Source organism: Cricetulus griseus (assembly GCF_003668045.3).
Source record: "Cricetulus griseus strain 17A/GY chromosome 1 unlocalized genomic scaffold, alternate assembly CriGri-PICRH-1.0 chr1_0, whole genome shotgun sequence".
Lineage (NCBI taxonomy): Eukaryota > Metazoa > Chordata > Mammalia > Rodentia > Cricetidae > Cricetulus > Cricetulus griseus.
The window spans coordinates 154,711,620-154,733,814 of record NW_023276806.1 but is presented as its reverse complement, the minus strand read 5'-3'; the positions used below and the strand labels follow the sequence as shown (position 1 = coordinate 154,733,814).

Sequence of the window (22,195 nt, the reverse complement as noted above, 5' to 3'; positions counted from 1 at the left end):
TAAACTAAAGTTCATAAAGAAATACTGAAGGACTGTTTCAAAAAATCTTATCTTCAGTAACCTCAGCAATGAGGGTGAGAGGTAGCTCTCCCCTCCCCATGAGACCTTTATATTTATGCTTCTTGCCCACCAATGATCTGCTTCACAGCCTCCTGGTGAACTCACATCATTAGCTCAATATCATCTTGTCCAACAAATGTTATTCGTTCTTCTCTGCTTGTCCTGTATCGCCGGAAAAGGATGTAGGCAATTGCTGCACTTGCTGGGATTCCAAGTACCAGGGCTATTTTTTGAATAATTGACAGGTTGTCCATGAAGAGTCCATTTTCTGGGGTATTCTCTTGTCAGGAATCAAGCACCTTCGCCTTGCACCTTATTGTCCCCTCTGCCTGGTTGCTACCAGGGCCCAGCAGCCAAGAAGGCAGCTATTTTGCAGATGCTTGCCATGCCCCCGAGGCACATCCACACCAATCAATGCCTGTCTTGAAGTCTGACAATCGTGCACCCACGCAGCAGCCAATCCTTGCACCTGCAGCCATGAGCGATGGATCAGGAGTTTCTAAAGCCAGACTTGACTGTAGACCACAAGGAGCCTGTCTGACCTACAGATAAACCCTGGCGATCAACAGGAACGCCAGTCTTCAACAGATGAATGCTGCTGTTTTTTTCAGGAGAGGAGAGTTTTACATCTAGATCCCAGGCAGCAGGAGGAGAGAGTGAGTCATTGGGCTTGGATTGAGCTTCTGAAACCTCAAAACCTACCCAGAGTGACACACTTCTTCCAACAAAGCCATACCTCCTAACAGCGCCACTCCCTATGAACCTATGGGGGCCATTTTTATTCAGATCATCACATGTACCTTTCATGCCCTGACCCAGAGTAATGCATATGTTTGTATGTGCATTATGATAATATTGTCCATGCCTTCCATGCCCCAATTTAGAGTAATACAAGTGTGTTTGTACATAGGTTATGATAAGATTTTCTAAAACCAGAAAATAGGACAAAAGTGGCCTTATAAATGAATATCAACCATAAATGTTGGACACAACATACACATATTGCTTGATAAACAATGATTTTTGTAGTACTGTTTGTTATCTGGGTCAGCACAAAATTCTGTTAAGGAGTTCTATAACATATCCTCCGTTCCTTCACCATGTGGCACTTTCTGTGATGTTCAATCAAGACAGTGAAGCCCTTTGTTAGGGATAGACATAGAGATACACATATACAGACAGACAGACACATACACAGACAGGTACAGACAGATCCACAAGGCAGCCTTCAAGCAGGCATAGATTCACACAAGAGAGATGGGTGAAAGGAGACTGGCAAATTGAAGTAGAGACTGTTCACCAGAGAGGAAGGAAGTGAATGCAGTGGGGACCTCAACACCAGGATGGGGCTTTGATGGCAGGTCACTATATCCATGAGGTGAGAAAGGTAGAAGGGATTGTTGCTCAAGTTTGTGTCCTTCATTCAAGCAGTCATGTTTGGCTAATGGAGAGAGAGAGAGAGAGAGAGAGAGACAGAGAGACAGAGAGAGAGACAGAGAGACAGAGAGAGAGACAGACAGACAGACAGACAGAGAGACAGATACAGAGACAGAGACAGAGACAGAGACAGAGACAGAGAGAACAGCTGCAGCATCAGCCCAGAGCCTATGAGGCCCAGAGAACCAGAAAGGAGAATAGTTAAGAGCATGACCCTAATTTCCCTTGGCCTGGGATCAAGTGGCATGAGCCAACCCAATCCACTGTGTCCAGCGTAGTAGGGAGATGTAAAAGCCCCCATACAACATGCTAGCATGAGGAGGCCAATTAAGAAAACTATAAAGTTATATCCCTATCCATGCCAGTATACCCACATTACTCTCTAAATTAGTATTTATTTATAGCTTTGACTCACCTGGGACTCACAGAGATCCACCTGCTCTGCCTCTGTAGTTTGGCATTGAAGATGTGTGCCACCATGCCAGACTAATTTACATATTTTAACTGATATATAAAATATAAAGGTTGTACATATTAGTGGGGTAATATATGATGTTTCTATGCATCCATCTACCCAAACATTCTTCATTTCTTCACAGTGAAAACATTCAAACTGGTTTTTCTGGATTTTTTTTCTGGTTTTTCGAGACAGGGTTTTTCTGTGTAGCTTTGGAGCCTTTCCTGGCACTCACTCTGGAGACCAGGCTGGCCTTGAACTCACAGAGATCTGCTTGTCTCTGTCTCCCAGGTGCTGGGATTAAGTGCGTGCACCACCCGGAGGTAAAATGTTGAGATTAAAGGAGCTAGCCTATGAAAAGTGCTCAGAACAGGGAACACCCTGGAGATAACCAGCTGATGGTTTGGTCGTCTTCTTGGTTTGCCTGAGAGGGTGTCTTCTGTTCCGTTTAAATTTCCTTCCTTCCTTCCTTCCTTCCTTCCTTCCTTCCTTCCTTCCTTCCTTCCTTTCTTCCTTTCTTCCCTTCTTCCTTTCTTTCTTCCTTCCTCCCTCCCTCCCTTTCCCCCCCCTCCAAGGTCTCAATTGCTGACCTGGAGCTCACTATGTAGACCAGGCTCCAGGCTATTCTTGCATGTACAGACCTGAGAATAAAACCAAGCACACCCTGGCCTCCGCCTCTGCTGTTTAAAATTTGAAAGAGCCATAGATTGGGAGTCTTTTCAGTTTTAGGTATATGGGGAGAGTTGGTGGCCTTCCATCTTCCATATACCAGGTGAGTTTTGCCACTGGCTTTGAAGAGCAACTGCCAATCCCATGTCCCATAATGAGAAGATTCTAAATGATGTTGTTCCAATTTTCCCATTCACACCTCTGGAGACTCTCAAAGTCAATGGGCAGAAACCGGTTTGCATTTGCACATGTTAATAGATGACCCTCAGAAAAGGTGTGGTCCGAGTTGAATTTTGTTTTTCAGATTAAGGGGAGGGTAGAAGGAAGGGAAGGTCAGTTTGCAGTTGTAAAGGCATTGGATTTCCACAAAGGTGAGGCTTTTCTGGAGGCATTATTTAACCCATGTCCTATAACAAACAATGGCAACTGGAGAGATGGCTCAGTGATGAAGATCACTGGCTGCTCTTTAGCGGAGCTGGGTTCAATTTCTAGCACACATATGGTGGCTCACAACTTTCTGAAACGCCAGTTCCTGGAGATCCAATACCCTCTTCTGACATCTGTGGGCACCAGACACCCATGTGGGGCACAGACATACATGCAGGCAACATATCCATACAAATAAAAATACATACAGATACATAAATTATTGGCTTTTATTATTCGCATACTCCTTAGGAAAAGGGATGTAATAAACAGGGTAGAGCTGCATGAAAACAACTTGGGATTGGTCAACACTACTCTATTCACACTGGAGGTACATGGGTCAAATGTCACCTTTGAGACATAGCACTGGGCACACACGGAACAGAGAGGAGGCCAGAAGATGTGCCACCATGGCCCATTTTCCTCAGAGGTCCTCCCCACCGCAGAGGTGCTCCCCACTGCAGAGCTGCTCTCTGTCTCCTGGTCCAGAATGTCAGAGAAGCTGAATCTGCCAGGGTAGTGTTCTGTGTTTGGAGTCTTTCATTAACATGGCATTTTGAGGTTCCTCCCTGTGGAAAGGACATGTATCAGTAGTTTCCTTTTAAAATAAGATTCTAACATATATATATATATATATATATATATATATATATATATATATATTTGTTTGTTCACTCCAGAGTCAGTAGAACTTTGTGGTGTATCCAGTCACAGTCCATCATGAATATGGCTACAGTGACCATTTTCATACAAGTTGTTCTACTGACAGATGTTTCTGCTTCTCTTGAGTAAGAGTAGAATGGCTGGGTGAGGTGGCAGGGGCTTATTTAACTTTCTAAGAAATCAAGAAACTGGTGGGGGGCGGCTGGAGAGATGGCTCAGAAGTTAAGAGTTCTTCCAGAGGTCCTGAGTTCAATTCCCAGCAACCATGTGGTGGCTCACAACCACCTTGAATGAGATCTGGTGTCCTCTTCCGGCCTGCAGGGATACATGCAGACAGAACACTGTATACATACTTCCTTTTTAAAAAAGGAAGGAAGGAAGGAAGGAAGGGTTGAACTGTTAGACCCCCGAAAACTCAAGTATCCGGGGTCTCAGGCCAGGTTCGCAGTCACCCCAATCACCAGGCGGATTCGAGAGCTTGCTGCAAACTGCACGAGGCTTTATTGTAATTTAACGAGCTAACCCTATGTTAGCTCGGGTCTTTCACCCACCCGCCATGGCGGACGGCTAGCAAAAGACGGCTCCTAGGGCCTCCCAAGAGATCTTATAGGACAGCGTAAGGGGAGTGTCTAGGGGTACGCACAGGCTCATGATTGGTGTGCTTCCACTTGGAGGGCTTGCCCTGTGTTGATTGGTCAACTGGTTGTTATGGCCCATAGGCCCTCCCAGGGTGGTTGCTATGCTCTCTATGTCATTGCTGTGCGCTTGTCCGTAAAGCACACCCAGGGTCGTAAAGCATAGCGCCACCAGGTAACTTCTGATTGGCTCCCTGTCACGAGACAGGCATCTGACTTTCTAGTGTCTAGGTCAAGGTCATAGAAGCACATGTTCGACCATTATGGCTGCCAAAAGGTTCCTTCAGAACATTGTGGTTCATGCCTATAAGCCCAGTACATGTGGGTGCTGAGGCAGGATTGTCATGAGTTCAAGTCCAGGCTGGACCTAATCTCAGAGGAAAGTTAACAAGCTTGCTTTCAGTACTCCCTCCATTTTGTCTTCCCACCAGAAATGTACCGGAAAAGCCCACTGGGCCCAGCTATACACACACATGGCAGTTGTCCTTCATAAATATAGCAATTCTATCATTTATGTCGGGGGGGGTTAATTTAGTTAGTTGTATTTTGATTTATGTTTTATTTCTTTTCTAATTTCTCTTTTGAAATTTATTATTTATTTTACATCCCGACTGCAGCTTCCCCTCCCTCATCTCTTCCTCTGTTTTTATTCAGAACAGGCCTCCCAAGTATATCAACCAGCCACAGCATATCATGTTGCAGGGAGACAGGCACTTCTCTCCTGTTAAGGCTGGACTAGACTACCCAATATGAGGAATAGTGTCCCAAAAGCCAGAAAAAGAGTCTAAGACAGACAGGATCTCTCACTATTAGGAGTCCCATAAGAAAGAAGACCAAACTACACAACTGTCACATATATGCAGAGAACCTATGTCAGTTCCATGTAGGCTGCCTGGTTGGCGCAGACTCTGTAAACCCCTATGAGTCTAGGTTAGTTGATTCTGTGAGTTTCCTTTTTTTAAAAAAGATTTTATTTATTTATTTATTTATTTATTTATTATGTATACAACATTCTGCCTCCATGTATATCTGCATACCAGAAGAGGGCACTAGACCTCATTATAGATGGTTCTGAGCCACCATGTGGTTGCTGGGAATTGAACTTAGGACCTCTGGAAGAGCAGTTGGTGCTCTTAACCTCTGAACCATCTCTCCAGCCCCCAATTCTGTGAGTTTTCTTGTGATGCCCTTAACCCCTCTGGCTCCTACAAATCATCTTCCGCCTCTTCCCCAGGATTCCTGGGGTCTACCTAACATTTGGCTGTGGGGCTGTGCATCTTTTTCCACCAGTTGCTAGATGAGCCTCTCTAATAATTATTGGCCTAAGCACCAATCTATGAGTATAGCAGAATATCATTAGGAATCATTACATTGACATTTTTTTTTTCCCTCCAGTCGTGTTTGGTTCTATCCAGGGTCCTGGTGCTCCAGACAGTATCAGGATAGCATGGGTCTCAGGCTGGACCAGTCATTGCTTGGCTACTTCCACAATCTCTGTACCACCCTTACCTTTCACCAGCCTTTCCAGCACATCCCATAGGCAGGGCAAACTGTAGATTGACAGTTACGTGGCTAGGTTGATGCCCCAGTCCCTCTACTGGAAGTCTTGTCTGGTCACAGGAAATGACCAGTTCAGGCTATGTTAATCCCACCGATGGAGAATAAAACCACTACTACAATTTAAAAGGACCCTGCCCACCTCCCATCCTCTCTGTCTGTCTGTTCCTCTCTGTCTGTCTGTCTCTGTCTCTCTCTCCCCTCTCTTTTCTCTTTCCTACTGCTCCAGTCTCTGGAGAAGGCTAGTCTCCCCACCTTCTCTTTCCCCTTTTTATGATCCCTTTCCACCCAAAAAAACCAAAAAACAAAACAAAAAAAACCCTCTACTTGAACTCTGTCACATGCCGTCTTTCCCTTCAGCATCGATTTTCTTAAATTGCAACACCCTATCTCAAACAAACAAACAAACAAAAAATCAGCAGGATAAAAACAATACTAACAGCCGGGCTTTGGTGGTGCACACCTTTAATCCCAGATTTCGGGAGGCAGAGGCAGGTGGATCTCTGTAAGTTCGAGACCAACCTGGTCTACAAGAGCTAGTTCCAGGACAGCCTCCAAAGCCACAGAGAAACCCTGTCTCAAAAAATAAAACAAAACAAAACAGCAACAACAAAACTTATACAGCCTCTATGATAATCAGTATGGTCATTTCTCAGAAAATTGGAATCAACCTACATCAAGACCCTGCAATACCATTGTTGGATATATACCCAAAGGAGGCACATTCACACCACAAGAACATTTGCTCAACTATGTTCATAGCAGATCTTGGAAACAACTTAGATGCCCCTCAAGTGAAGAATGGATAAAGACAATGTTGTATATTTACACAATGGAGTACTACTCATCAGTAAGAAACAATGACATCCTAAAAATTGCAGGCAAATGGACAGAACTAGAAAAAAAAATCTTAAGTGAGGTAATCAAGAACCAGAAAGACAAATATAGTTATGTTCTCACTCATAAATGGATAGCAGACATAAAGCAAAAAATACCCTATATACAATCCACAATCCCAGAGAAGCTTGAACCCTCTTCCAGAAACAGATGGAAGCAGATGCAGAAATCCACAGCTAACCAATGGGCCAAGTTCCTGGAGTACAACTGAAGTGAGGGAGGACTGATAATATGAACAAATGAGTCAAGACCATGATGGGGAAACCCACAGAATCAGCTGACCCGAGCTAGTGAGAGATCACTGACTCAGGTCTGACAAATGGGGAACCTGCCTAAGACCGAACTAGACTCCCTTAATACAGGTGACAATGGTGTAGCTGGGACGATATATGAAGCCACTGGCAGTGAGTCCAAGATCTAACACTAATGCACAAACTGACTTAGTGGCACCCATTCATTCTATATGGAGATACCTTGCTCAGCCTAGACACAGGGGTGTGAGGGTGGGGAGGTGCCTTGGTCCTGCTTCAATGAGATGATGAGATGGACTTAGAAGGCTTCCTAGGGGAGGCCTTACCCTCTCTGAGGAGCAGATGGGAGGTGGGGAGGGAAAGTGGTAGGGGCTGGAGGAGAGGAGGGAGGGGAAACTGGGATTGGACTATAAAAAATAAATTAATAATAAAAAAGCAAAAGAATTTTAAAATCTTAAATTGTAATTGTTATGGATGGATGGGGGAGTCTGGAATGGGAGAATCAAATGGGAAAAGGGAAATAAGAGAGTGAGTATAGTCAATCATTGGTGGCGCATGCCTTTAATTCCAGCACTCAGAAGGCAGAGGCAGGCAGATCTCTGTGAGTTTGAGGCCAACCTGGTCAGTCTACAGATCAAGTTCCAGGACAGAGAGAGACAGAGAGAGAGAGAGACAGAGAGACAGAGAGAGAGAGAGAGAGAGAGAGAGAGAGAGAGAGAGAGAGAGAGAGAACTAAGGGAACTAAGGGACACTTGAGGGGTTACATGGAGATGTAATACAGTAAAAGCTCATATATATGTATGAGATAAATCTAAGTGGAGTCACTAAAAACTGGGGGGTGGACAAAGCTCAACTCGACATCTCTCATCACCAAGTGAAATCTCAAGTGCCAGGAATGGTTCATATCTATTTGAGTTGTTGGCCAAAGGGACACCATGAAAACCACCCAACAACCCAGGCTATTATCCTGGCTATTGTTTGCTCTCCACAAACTGATGATAAGGCCCTATTGCTGAAGACAACACCTACATAACTCATTGAACACAAGGAAGTAGAACTCGTGCCTACCGAGATCCTTCATCCTTACTAACTTGTGTCCATGGTCCTCTGCACACTACTAGAGGAATAACACCAACCCAGCTATAAACCCTTTGATCTACAATGGCGACCAGCCTGCAAGATACGCTGGTGCAACAGTGGCTCAAACATTGTAGGAATAGCCAATCACTGTCTGTTAGATTTAAGACACACTCCATGAGATGCAACCCTGAATGTCTGACATTGCTTAGAGGTCAAGAACCTGAGACTAGATAGACCACAGACTTAGAGGAAAACCAAATACCGAAGGAACATAGCAGTAAAATAAAAGACTGCTAATAACATTCTGCTATACTTACAGATCACTGTGTTGCTTAGCTGTCATCAGAGAAGCTTCCCCCTGCAGGAGATGGGAACAAATGCAGAGACCCCCCAACTGGACAAAATGCAGAGTGAGACACCTTGGAACACTCAGTCCTAAACGGATTGTCTCCATCAAATCCCTCTGCTCAGGGTTTAGGGAACTCTGGAAGAGGATGCAGAAAGATTACAAGAGCTAGTGGGTATAGAAGACAATAAGGACGCAAGGCTTTCTAGACACAACACAAGACCAAAGCACATATGAACCCACAGAGACTATGGCAGCATCCACAGAGCCTGTACAGGTCTAAGCCAGATGGGGTCCAAGCATTGAGAGGGAAGGGAAGTGGACACAAGCCACCATCCCTAACCCAGAAGCTATCTCCAGCTGATAACTACTCACAAAGAAAAAATACTTCTCTCCAACAGAGTCTCACTGGGTATACAAACCACTTTAAAGGGCAGACTCCTTGCTCAGCAATAAATGATTACACAAAATGAATTCAGTGTTACTTTGGAAGGTTTTTTTTTTTTTGTCTTATAGTACTATGTCTGGGCATTTTTAAAAACCTTATAGGTCTTTTACCTATGTGTTATGATTTCTGATTTTGTGTCTTTATGGGATTTCTGGTTACTCCGAGTATCTCAGTGTCTATATTTTTTTTTTTCCTTTTTAAAAGTAATATATTTTTATTTTATGTTCTTTGGTGTTTTGCCTGCCTATATGTCTGTGTGAGAACATCAGAGCCCCTGGAACTGTAGTTACAGACAGTTGTGAGCTGCCATGTGGGTGCCGGGAATTGAACCCACGTTCTCTGGAAGAGCAGTCAGTGCTCTCAACTGCTGAGTCATCTTTCCGGACCTACTTTTTAGTAGGTTTTTTGTTTTGCTTCGTTTGTTTACTTGTTTTTTTAAGACAGGGTTTCTCTATGTAGCTCTGACTGTCCTGGAACTCTCTCTGTACATCAGGCTGGCCTCAATCTCAGAGATCTGCTTGACTCTGCTTCCTGAGTGCTAAAATCAAAAGATGGCACCAGGCTCTATATTGTTTTTTTTTTCTCTTATTTTATTTTTTTTTTTAATTTTGATTTTCCAGACAGGGTTTCTTTGTATTGCTTTGAAGGCTGTCCTGGAACTCGCTCTGTAGACCAAGCTGGCCTCTGACTTACAGAGATCTTCCTGCCTCTGCCTCTAGAGTGCTGGGATTAAAGGTGTGTGCCACCAACGCCTGGTTTTTGATTTTTGTTTGTTTGTTTGTTTTGCTATCCTGGTTTGTTTTCTAATGAGAGGGCAAGAAAGGGTGTGGATTTGATTAGGTTAGGTTAGTCTGGGAGAGGGGAAACCGTAACCAGAATATATCTTGTGAAAAAAAATCTATTATAAACCAGGTGTCAGCTGGGTTAATCCCAGCACTTGGGAGGCAGAGGCAGGTGGATCTCTGTAAGTTTGAGACCAGCCTGGTCTACAAGAGCTAGTTCCAGGACAGCCTCCAAAGCCACAGAGAAACCCTGTCTCAAAACATAAAACAAAAAAACAACAAAACTTATACAACCTCTATGGTAATCAGTATGATGATTTCTCAGAAAAATTCAACCTACCTCAAGACCCACATTCACACCACAAGGACATTTGCTCATCTATGTTCATAGCAGATCTTGGAAACAACTTAGATGCCCCTTAACTGAAGAATGGATAAAGAAAATGTGGTACACTTACACAATGGAGTACTACTCAGTGGTAAGAAACAATGATATCAGGCTGGGCGTAGGCTCCAAAGCTACACAGAGAAACCTCGTCTCAAGGGAAAAAAAAAACAAAACAAAAAACCATCCTAAGTATAATTATGTTCTTACTTATAAGTGGATACCAGACATAAAGCAAAAAATACCCAACCTACAATCCACAATCCCAGAGAAGCTTGAACCCTCTTCCAGAAACAGGTGGAAGCAGATGCAGAAATCCACAGCTAACCAATGGGCCAAGTTCCTGGAGTACAACTGAAGTGAGGGAGGACTGATAATATAAACAAAGGAGTCAAGACCATGATGAGGAAACCCACCGAATCAGCTGACCCGAGCTAGTGAGAAATCACTGACTCAGGTCTGACAAATGGGGAACCTGCCTAAGACCAAACTAGACTCCTTTAATATAGGTGACAATGGTGTAGCGGGGACGATATATGAAGCCACTGGCAGTGAGTCCAAGATCTAACACTAATGCACAAACTGACTTAGTGGCACCCATTCATTCTATATGGAGATACCTTGCTCAGCCTAGACACAGGGATGTGAGAGTGGGGAGGTACCTTGGTCCTGCTTCAATGAGATGATGAGATGGACTTAGAAGGCTTCCTACGGGAGGCCTTACCCTCTCTGAGGAGCAGATGGGAGGTGGGGAGGGAAAGTGGTAGGGGCTGGAGGAGAGGAGGGAGGGGAAACTGGGATTGGACTATAAAAAATAAATTAATAATAAAAAAGCAAAAGAATTTTAAAATCTTAAATTGTAATTGTTATGGATGGATGGGGGAGTCTGGAATGGGAGAATCAAATGGGAAAAGGGAAATAAGAGAGTGAGTATAGTTGATCATTGGTGGGCATGCCTTTAATTCCAGCACTCAGGAGGCAGAGGCAGGCAGAACTCTGTGAGTTCAAGACCAGCCTGGTCTACAGAGTGAGTTCCAGGGCAGCCTCCAAAGCAATACAGTGAAATCCTGGCTCAAAAAACCCAACAGAACAACAAAAATCCCAGGTTCGGTGGTGCACACCTTTAATTCCAGCACTTGGGAGTTACCATTCACACATTACTGGAACAAATATTTTCTTCAGGTTGGTGAGATATCTCAACAAGTGAAGGCACTTACTACCAAACCTAACTGCCCCCTGCCCATGCACGCAAGCTAAATTAATAACAAGAAAGTAGAAGTAAATTGTTTAGGGGAGGGAGGGTTGAAGACAAGAAAGGAGGGGGTCTGGCAGGCATATGTTCAACATACAGTATCTATATATGAAAGCATAGTTCATAAGTTAATCATTAAATAATGTTTTATGCTTGAAAGATTTACTTGTATTATTTTCAATTATGCGTAGGTATTGGTGTCTGTGTGTGAGTATGCTTGAGTGGGTGCAGGTGCCTGGCAGGCCAGAGATGTCAGATCCCTCAAAGCTGTAGTTACAGATGACTGACAGTCACTTGATTATGGGGCCAAGAACCAAACAAACTCTGTCCCTCTGGAAGGGCAGCAATTGCTCTCTTTGGAGGAAGGAGACTGTTTTGTTTTGATGGTTTTTCCAGACAGGGTTTCTCTAGCTTTGGAGCCTGTCCTGGAACTCACAGAGCAGGCTGGCCTGGAACTCACAGAGATCTGCTTGCCTCTGCCTCCTGAGTGCTGGGATCAAAGGCTTGTGCTATTACCACCGACTGTTTTTGTTGTTTGGGTTTGGTTTTCTTTCTTTTTTTGTTTTTTGTTTTTTGTTTTTTTTTTGTTTGTTTGTTTGTTTTTGGTTTTTAGAGACAGGGTTTCTCTGTGTAGCTTTGGAGCCTATCCTGGCACTCGCTCTGGAGACCAGGCTGGCCTCGAACTCATAGAGATCCGCCTGTCTCTGCCTCCTGAGTGCTGGGATTAAAGGTGTGCGCCACCAACGCCTGGCTTTGTTTTTGTTTTTTTTTTTTTTTTTTTTTGGCAGCAAGTGTTCTTAACAGTTGAACTATCTCTCCAGCCTCGTCATCAACTACTTGAAAAAAATTTGGATGCAGTTTAGCTACTAGAGAGCATTCAGATTGGGAAGATTGGAGAGCTCCCTGGCAGACAATCACAATTCAGAACCCAGGAAATCATCAGGCCTTTGCAGAAGCCACAGGACCAGGATTCCAGGGCAAGCTTCTATGTGAAGCTGGGTGACTTCTGGCTGACCATGCATGGGAGGTTTGTGGTGACAGGAGCTAGTATAGTAATGACAAGACAGAGAACCTATAGGGAATACATGCTCAGTCTGGGTGTCGGAGATGAACCCTCTGTGGTAAAGGAAGGTTTGGATCTGGTACGCCACCTTGCTGTATGCCGCTTGGTTTGTCACTAACATTGGCCTCAGTTCCTAGTGGTGTTTGCTAGTGTTCGGGACTATCTCAGTAAACATGAAAAGCTCCGGGACAGGCCATTATCACACCCTTCTTGCTCTAGGGATAAACATTCAAACTCAGGTGCCTTGGTGAAAAGACTCTGGTTAGAGTGAGATAGAACTGGATTGAAAACCTTTACCTCTAGCTGGATGACTTTCAGTGTGTGGCTTCTTTTCCTGAGCATCTACTTCCTTATTTGCAAAATGGTAAAATTTCAAAGGAAAAAAAAAAAAAGCCCCAGAATTTGGTAAACGTTTCCCAAGGGCGTTGAATGGATCCAGAGTAAACTGCATAGTAACTCTGGGGAAACTAAACTTTCACAAAGGAGGATTTAAGGACTAAACTACTTAAGTTTATACAGATAGGAGCTATGAAGCCACAAGGACACAGGGAAACAACTCCTCACAGTACCGTTGTTAGGGTTAGATGACCGATTCTGATGAAGAGGTAAATGTAGGAGAAGATGGGATTATCTGCTAAGAAGGTTTTCACATTGAATAGCAACTAGTATAACACTAATCCAGAAAATGTTAGGTTAAGAATGCAGGGTTTCACAAAGACAGCTGACCTGAACAAGGGAGAGCTCTTGCTCCCCAGACTGATAGCTGGGAAACCAGCATGGGACTGATCCAGACCCCATGAACGTTGGTGTCAGTGAGGAGACCTCAGAAATCTATGGGGTCCCTTGTACTTATCAGTACTTATCCCTAGCATAGGGATGGACTTTGGGAGGCCATTCCACATAGAGGGATATTCCCAGAGCCTAGACACACAGGGGAGGGCCTAGGCCTCATCCCAAAGGACATGACAGACTCTGAAGACCCCTATGGAAGACCTCACCCTCCCTGGGGAGCAGAAAGAATATGTGATAGGTAGGGTTTTAATTGGGGGCATGGCAGGGGAGGAGGGGAGGGAGAGGGAACTGGGATTGTCATGTGAAATAATCTTGTTTCTAATTCAAATCAAAAAATGGGGAAAAAAAAGTAAATCAAAGAAAGAAAGAAAAAAGAATACAGGGTGCTGGGTGGTGGTGGTATATACCTTTAATCCCAAACTCCAGAGGCAGAGACAGGTGGATACTGGGTTCGAGGGCAGTCTGGTCTGCAAAGAGAATTCCAGAACAGCCAGGACTACACAGAGAAACCCTGTCTCAAAAAAAATTGGGGGAAAAAAGAATGCAGGTTTTGCTAGATGGTGGGGCAACCTTCAATCCAGCACCCAGGAAGCAGAGGCAGGAGGGTGGATCTCTGAGTTTGAGGCCAGCCTGGTCTATATTATAATGAGTTCCAGGGAGGCCAAGGCTATACAAGAAACCCTGTCTTGAACAAAACCCAAACTAATGCAAGACTTGGGGACTAGGAGTGTAGTGGTAGAGTGTGGGCCTGGCATACTCAAGATCTTACATTCAACCCAAGTTCTGCACAATTAATTAAGGGGTTTTTTGGGGGGATTGTTTGTTAGTTTGTTTTGAGACAGGTTTCTCTGTATAGCCCTGGCTGTCCTGGAACTCACTCTGTAGACCAGGCTGGCCTCAAAATCACAATGATCTACCTGTCTCTGCTCCTGGAGTGCTGGAATTAAAGGCGTGCACCACCACTACCTGGCTAATTAATGAATTAATAATAGGTAATAAGCCGGGTGGTGGTGGCACACGCCTTTGATTCCAGCACTCAGGAGGTAGAGGCAGGCGGATCTTTGTGAGATCGAGACCAGCCTGGTCTATAAGAGTTAGGTCCAGGACAGGCTCTAAAGCCACAGAGAAACCATGTCTCAAAAAAAAAAAAAAGGTAAGGTAATAAACATAGGAACATAGGGGTAGAGGCAGATATCAATAGCAAAGCACTTAAATGTGAGGCCCTGGGTGTTCAATCCCCAGCATTCAGAAAAACAAAATCCTAGCAGTGTGTGTGTGTGTGTGTGTGTGTGTGTGTGTGTGTTGTGTGTGTGTGTGTGTGTATGTATGTGTACATGGGCACAGATATGTCATGGTGCTCCTGTAGCAGCCAGAGCAGCTTTCCAAGGTCAATTCTCTCCTTCCACCATGGGTTCTTGGTATTTACCTTAGGCTATGGTTTTGTGTTGCAAGTGTTTCACCCACTGAGCCATTTCTCCAGCCTTGTAAAGACTCAGTTCAAAACACAAGGCTCCAATGGGAGCCTGCTAGTACCTTCTGCTCACAGACACAATTTGCTTATTGGGTTTCCAAACAGTTGCCAAGATTAAGAACCAGCTCTTATTTGTTGTTGTTTTCGATACAGCATTTTTCTGTGTAGTCTTGTCCATCCTGGAATTCTGTGCTGCTTCTATCCATACCTTTAATCCCAGCACTTGTGAGGCAGAGGCAGGTGGATCTCTGAGTTCAAGGCCAGCTTCGTCTATAGAGTTAGTTCTGGGACATGGAAGGTTATACAGAGAAACCCTGTCTTGAAAACAGGGGCTGGAGAGATGACTCAGAAGTTAAGAGCACTGACTGCTCTTCCAGAGGACCTGGGTTCAATTCCCAGCACCCACATGGCAGCTCACAACTAACTGTCTGTACCTCCAGTTCCAGGGGATCTTATACCTGAACACAGGCATACATGCCAAACATGCAGACAAAACACTAAAGTACATAAAATTAAAATAAGTAAATCACTATTAAAATAGCTGCTTGGTGTAGGGGATGCAAGGTCCACATGTAGCATCCTGGAGCAGACAGACATTGAAGCCGTGGAAGCTCTCGTTTGTATGAGTTATTGGGGACAAAGATCCCAGATGAGACCCCTCACACCTGTCTCTGATTCCGGCGACATTACCAGCACTGTGCTTATGGACACAGCTGCACCTGATCTACCAAAGGACTTCCATTCTTTTTCAACTCTGTGTATAACTCCTCCTCAGAGCCCAGAGCTCACAGAACCATTGACAGGGACCCCTGTTCCTTCCCAAGTAACTAATTTCAAAGGATGCATGGTCACCACCCTCCCTGAATCCTCCACTGTCTCCCCCAGAGTGCTGAGCAGGAAGGAGCCACTGGAGCCAGCCTCAGGATCCTCCTGCAGGGCTGTGATGACCAGTGTGATCCATCACACTGGGGAGGGCCCTGTTTCTACGTGTTTTCCAACTGCCCCAGCTCAAGTGCAACAACTGTCTAGCAGCAGAGAAGGACAAGTAGAGCTGCTAGGCCATCGTGAAGCTTTGCAAGACACTCACTTGGCAGATGGTTTACTTGTTTCTAACTCAGTTTCCTGTCAGCCTTGCTTGCACAAGTCTGGTGTCCCATTCCCCACCTACCAAGGCCAGCAGACAGGATGGCCCACTGCCATTCAGACCCACTCACCAAAGAATTCTGAAAGTGACTTGTCAAGGAAAACCACCCCTCTGATTTCTGTCCCTGTCTGCACTCCCCCCATCCTTTGCTAAATGATCCCCGTGGCTGCACAAAACGGCATGTTCTCAGTCTTTTTGAAGCCTCCTCCTCAGTTGTCTGCAGAGACTGTCAAGTCCATCCTACCCCAAGCTGCTGCAGTGCCCCAACCTGTGTTCACGGGCCCATCTATGCCTCAGGGAACCGTGATGCTGGTCTTGCCACAGAGCACCTTCCCCCAGCCTGCCACCTGCCCATCCAGTGTCATGGCCATCAGGAATACCAAGCTGTTGCCCCTTGCCCCTGCACCAATGTTCTTCGCCTCCAGCCAGAACTGTGCCCCTCAGGTAAGGCAGGTTATAAAGCAGGTGAGGTAAGTAAAGTAGTTCAAAGTCCCTATACATCTGTACCAAAGGCAGAATTATATGCAATTCTCTTGGTACTTATGAATTTTATAGAACCTCTTAATATAGTTACTAATTCTTAATATGTGGAGAGAGTCATGTTACACATTGAGACTGCAGAATTCGTTCCTGATAATACAGAATTATCTTCACTGTTTATACAATTACAGGAAACAATCAGAAACAGAAGTAATCCTATATACATTACACAAATCAGATCCCATATGGGTCTGCCAGGCCCACTAGCACAAGGCAATGATGAGATTGATCATTTATTAATTGGAAGTCTGCTAGAAGCCTCAGAATTTCATAAGAAACATCATGTAAATAGCAAAGGTTTGAAAAAGGACTTCTCCATCACTTGGCAACAAGCCAAGGAGATAGTGAGAAACTGTCCTACTTGTTCCTTTTATAATCAAACTCCATAGCCAGCAGGTTGTAATCCTAAGGGTATTCAAAGAAATGAGGTTTGGCAGATGGATGTCTTTCACTTTGCAGAATCTGGAAATTTGAAATATGTGCATCATACTATAGACACATTCTCAGGGTTCCAATGGGCTACTGCTCTTAACTCTAAAAAAGCTGATTCTGTTATTACACACCTGCTAGAGGTGATGGCAATTATGGGTATACCTGCACAAATAAAAACTGACAATGCTCCAGCATATGTCTCCACTAAGTTGGAACAGTTTTTCAAATATTATAACATAAAGCATGTTACCGGTATAACACAAAATCCTACGGGACAAGCAGTGCTTGAGAGATATAATAGGACACTTAAGGAGATGCTCAACAAACAAGCTTGGAAGACTAAACCCACAAACATAGGCTGCATAATGCTTTGTTAACACTAAACTTTTTTAATGCCAATGAGAAAGGGCAAACGACTGCAGAATAACACTGGACGACGGAAAAACTGCTGAATTGAATCAGCCGGTATACTTCAAAGATGTACTAACCTCTGTATGGAAACCAGGACATGTGTTATGATGGGGTAGGGGTTTTGCATTGGTTTCCACAGGAGAAGAAAAACTATGGATACCATCAAAGTTGATCAAGATTCGAGTTGAAAAGGAAAAACCTCTCAACAAGAAGAAAGGACAGGTACTCTACTAAGGTATATCTCATAAGCTAAATAGAAACCTCCCAAAGGAAAGGGAAGTATTTTGCTTTTATCTTCACAGGAAAACTCATCTCCAGAAGTCCAAGAATACTGCATGGGTAGATGCTTAAATCAAACAAAAGGAACATGCCATACATGCTGTGTCTCAGAGAACTCTATTTCTCTTTATTTCCTAGTCCCTATTCAGTTAAACCAATGCTGGATTTAGAGGTGGATTTGGCTTTCCTCCTCTAAAATCCAAGCACGTTTTTAAACTAAACTTTAGAGTTTCTGTATTGTATCAAGAAACCAATTGATATAATACAGAATAAGAGAAGAATTTGGGGACTGTCTTTGTCTTTTCTTGGCTCTTTCTTTCATGGTGTACACCCTATCATAATTGTTATGCTCCTTTTCTAGTATGCATACTTACACAAGCAAACATTTCTCTGCTAACATTTATGTTTGAGTCCCACACAGCTAATGAAGACCTCCCTGACAGCAATCCTGGATGCCCGGGAAAGAAAGAAAATGGGCCACACCTCCTCAACTGCACTGGATCCAACTTGCTCTATTTCAACGGATACTCCGGCCAGAGCTTCAGGTACTGACTTCAATCAAGTTGAGGATTTCAAGCGAGATCTTCAATCAAGCGAATCCCATCTAACATGGACTGAATACAATCCATTCAAGACTTTCACTATACTAACATTTTCTTCCCTCAGGACCCCATGAGGCTATCGTTGTCCCATTTCAGCAGGAAGTAACTTGGAGGATGCTACGCCCCCTTTTCCCCATTGGTTTTTTTTTTTTTTGTTTGTTTGTTTGTTTTTCGAGACAGGGTTTCTCTGTGTAGCTTTGGAGCCTATCCTGGCACTCGCTCTGGAGACCAGGCTGGCTTCGAACTCACAGAGATCCACTGCCTCTGCCTCCCAAGTGCTGGGATTAAAGGCATGTGCCACCACCAACGCCCGGCCCTTTCCCCCATTGTTGTCACTTAGGATAGTGTATATACCTAGTTAGGGATAGCATCCTATTGTTTATGGTTGGGATTGGAAGGAGGTGTTCAGGCTTGGACACCTCTTTCAGATGACTTTAGGGTTTAGTTAAAATAAATAGTTAGGATGTGACATAAGCAGATTGTTGTATCTTCTTATATTTCACCTTTATGATTGTTAATTTTGGATACTTTACACTGTTAAGTTTTAATCCTCTTTTAGACTAAAAGGGGAATTGTAGGGGATGCTGTAGCCACAACCGCTTAGGGGCTGGCTACAAGTGTGCCTGACCACGCCTACGAGGGCATGGTCATGGTGATGTAGGGAAAGTTTAAGAATGAGGGACCCTTATGTGGCAGGCCCTGCTTTCGCTTTCATCTTTGGCTTGCTGTACAGACTGCTGCCCGCTGGCTGGCTAGGTCACTCTGTAAGTAAGGCTTTTCCCTATTAAATTCCCTTGTATTTTTACCTGGCTCTGTATTGGTAATTTCCCACATTAGCTTGGAACAAATATTATTGTATTTGCACTTAATTTTTGTTCTCATCTAGATGTGTATTTTCTGACTGTATAGAAGAACTTTTGTCATATAATAAATTAGATATCTAAATGGCAATTCTTTAATTTTTAAAATTTCCATCAAAAATAAAAAGAACCAGCTCTTTCACCCTCTAGCTACTTACTTAAGGAGAAATTGGGGTTTGAACTTAGTCTCCCTTTTCCTGGCTTCTCTAGTCCCCTATTCTCAGAAGATGCAGTCTCCCACCCGAAGACGGGCACACTCTGATTTAGACACCAGCACATCTGTTGCTTAAGATTTTCCAAAATAATTTCTGTTGCCACTGCAGACAGTGAACTTCTGCAAAAGAGTCTGTTGTTTGGGGAGCCTCTCTGAATAGCTCTTGGCAGCTATTCTGAACAGCTCACTTCTGAACAGCAGGGCAATATTAGTACCTGTAACAGAGTCCTTCCAAAGAAAAAACAGGTGGCCGTGTCTCAGACGCAGCTCTTCCTTAGGACAAGCCTAGCATATTATTCACAACATAGCCAGTTTTGCAACAGGGCCTCTGGATCCTAAGAAGGGTTCTAGGACTGCAGTTGAAAGGTTCACCTAAGACAATGTGCTGAAGTTGGTCCTGGTAGCCAAAACAACCCCACAGCAAATACTTGGCAACTCATTTCACCTACTCTTCAACTACACAGGAGCCTGAGGAGGAATGATTGTGAGTTCAAAGCCAACTGGACATTATAGCAAGTCCTCAACTTAAAAATACTGAAAAGACAGGAAAGAAAGTAGTAAGTGGCTGGCGTTTTCCTGGGGAAATATCTCCAAGATTCCATCAGATTCTGGAAGAATCAGATCTTTTTTTCAAGGAATGTTTTGAATTCATTGACATGGGAGACAGCTCCCTGAACAGAACACCAATAGCACAGGCACTAAGGTCAATGATTAATAAATGGGACTTCATGAAACTGAGAAGCTTCTATAAGGCAAAGGACATGGTCAACAAGAAAAAACAGCAACCCACAGAATGGGAAAAGATCTTCACCAACCCCACATCTGACAGAGGGCTGATTTCCCCAATATATAAAGAATTTAAGAAACTAGTCACCAAAACACCAAACAATCCAACTCAAAAACGGGGTAACGATCTAAATATAGAAGTTTCAACAGAGGAATCTCAAATGGCTGAGAAACACTTAAATGTTCAGCCGGGCAGTAGTGGCTCATGCTTTTAATCCCAGCACTCGGGAGGCAGAGGCAGGTGGATCTCTGTGAGTTCAAGACCAGCCTCATCTACAAGAGCGAGTTCCAGGACAGCCTGCAAAGCCACAGAGAAACCTTGCCTAGAAAAAAAAGAAATGTTCAACATTCTTAGCCATGAAGGAAATGCAAATTAAAAGGACTCTGAGATTCTGTCTTATACCTGTCAGAATGGCTAAGATCAAAACATAAATGACATCTTATGCTGGAGAGGATGCAGAGCAAGGGGAACACTCCTCCATTGCTGGTGGGAGTGCAAACTTGTATAGCCATTTTGGAAATCAGTATGGTTGTTTCTCAGGAAATTGAGAATCAATCTACCTCAAGACCCAGGTATACCACTCGTGGGCATATTTCCAAAGGATGCTCAATCATAAACAAGAACATTTGCTCAACTATATTCACAGTAACATTATTAGTAATAGCCAAATCTTGAAAACAACCTAGATGCACCCCCCCCATTGAAGAATGGATAAAGAAAAAGTGGTACATTTACATAATGGAGTACTACTTAGCTGATGAAAAACTGACATCATGAAGTTTACCAGCAAATGGATGAACTAGAAAAGATCATTCTGAGTGAGGTAACCCAGACCCAGAAAGACAAATATGATATGTACTCACTCATAAGTGAATATTAGCTGTAAAGGAAAGGATAGCCATGCTACAACCCACAGACCCAAAGAAACTAAGTAGCAAGGGGGATGTGCTTGAGTCTCACTGTAAAGGGAAAATAGAATATCCATCCCAGGTGGATGGAGGGGGGTCTAGATGGGGGATTGACATGGTATCAGGTAGGGGGAGGATGGAGGGAGAGAATACTGGGAGAGGCAACTGGAATCTGGGGGTATGTCTGAGATAAGCTAGAAACCTAGCACAATGGAAACTCCCAGGAATCTATGAGGGTGACCCTAGCTAAGACTCCTAGCAATTGGGATTACAAGAGGATGTAGAACCTGAACTGACCATCTCCTGTAACCAGGCAAAACATCCAGTAGAGTATTTGGGACCCCAACCCAGTTATAAACTCTTTGACCCACAGTTTTCCCTGTCTGCCAAATGTGCTGGAGTAAAGGTAGCATAGAAATTATGGAACTAGCCAACCAATGACTGGTCTAGCTTGAGACCCATATGAAGAGAGGGAGCCCATCCCTGACGCTGCCTAGAGGGCCAGGACCCAGAGGCTGGATAGCCCAGAGGCCTAGGATGGAACCTAACATGACTGGCAAAAACAAAAGTCACTGAAATGATTCCTAATGATATTCTGCTATACCTACAGATTGTTGCCTAGTCCAATTGTCATCCAAGAGGCTTCATCTAGCGACTGATGGAGACAAATGCAAACCCACAGCCAAACATTAGGCAGACCTCGGGGAATCTTGTGGAAGAGGGAGAGGAAAGATTGTGGGAGCCAGAGGGGTCAAGGACACTACAAGTAAACCCACAGAATCAACTAACCTGGGCTCATAAGGGTTCACAGGGACTAATTCCCCTAACCAGAGCAGTCACCTGAGTGGGACTGACCTAGGCCCTCTGCATATATGTGACATTTATGTAGCTTGATCTTCTTGTGGGACTCCTAACAGTGGGAGCAGAGCTGTCTCTAACTCTGCTTTTGGGACCCTTCCATCCTACTGGGTTACCTAAGCCAGCCTTAGTAGGAGAGGAGGTACCTAGTTTTGATATGTTAAGGCTGTCTGATACACATGGGAGATTTGCCCTTTTCAGAAGAGAAAGAAGGAGGAATGGGGAGAGGGGAAGTTGGGGGTTACTGGAAGGAGAGGAGAAACTGATGGAGCTGGAAAAAGTATGCAAATTAATTAATTTTGTTGTTTCTAGTTTTTCAAGACTAGGTTTTTTCTATGTAGCCCTGGCCATCCTGGAGCTTAGTCTGTAGACCAGGCCGGTGTCAAACTCACAGAGATACACTTGCCTCTGCCTCCCGAGTGCTGGGATTAAAGGCGTGCACCACCACCATTGGGCGAAGATTAAGATCTTTGAACTCCTGCCTAAAAG

General features: G+C 44.1%; 1 protein-coding gene across 1 annotated transcript; it reads left to right on the top strand.

Moving 5' to 3' along the window:
* Positions 1–12,992: 12,992 nt before the first annotated feature.
* Positions 12,993–16,299, top strand: LOC103158567 (Krueppel-like factor 11). The gene is given in 2 exon segments (XM_035451371.1): positions 12,993–13,013; positions 15,213–16,299. Coding segments are annotated over 2 exon segments (1,098 nt in total). The 3' UTR covers positions 16,290–16,299.
* The last annotated feature ends 5,896 nt before the right edge of the window (positions 16,300–22,195 follow it).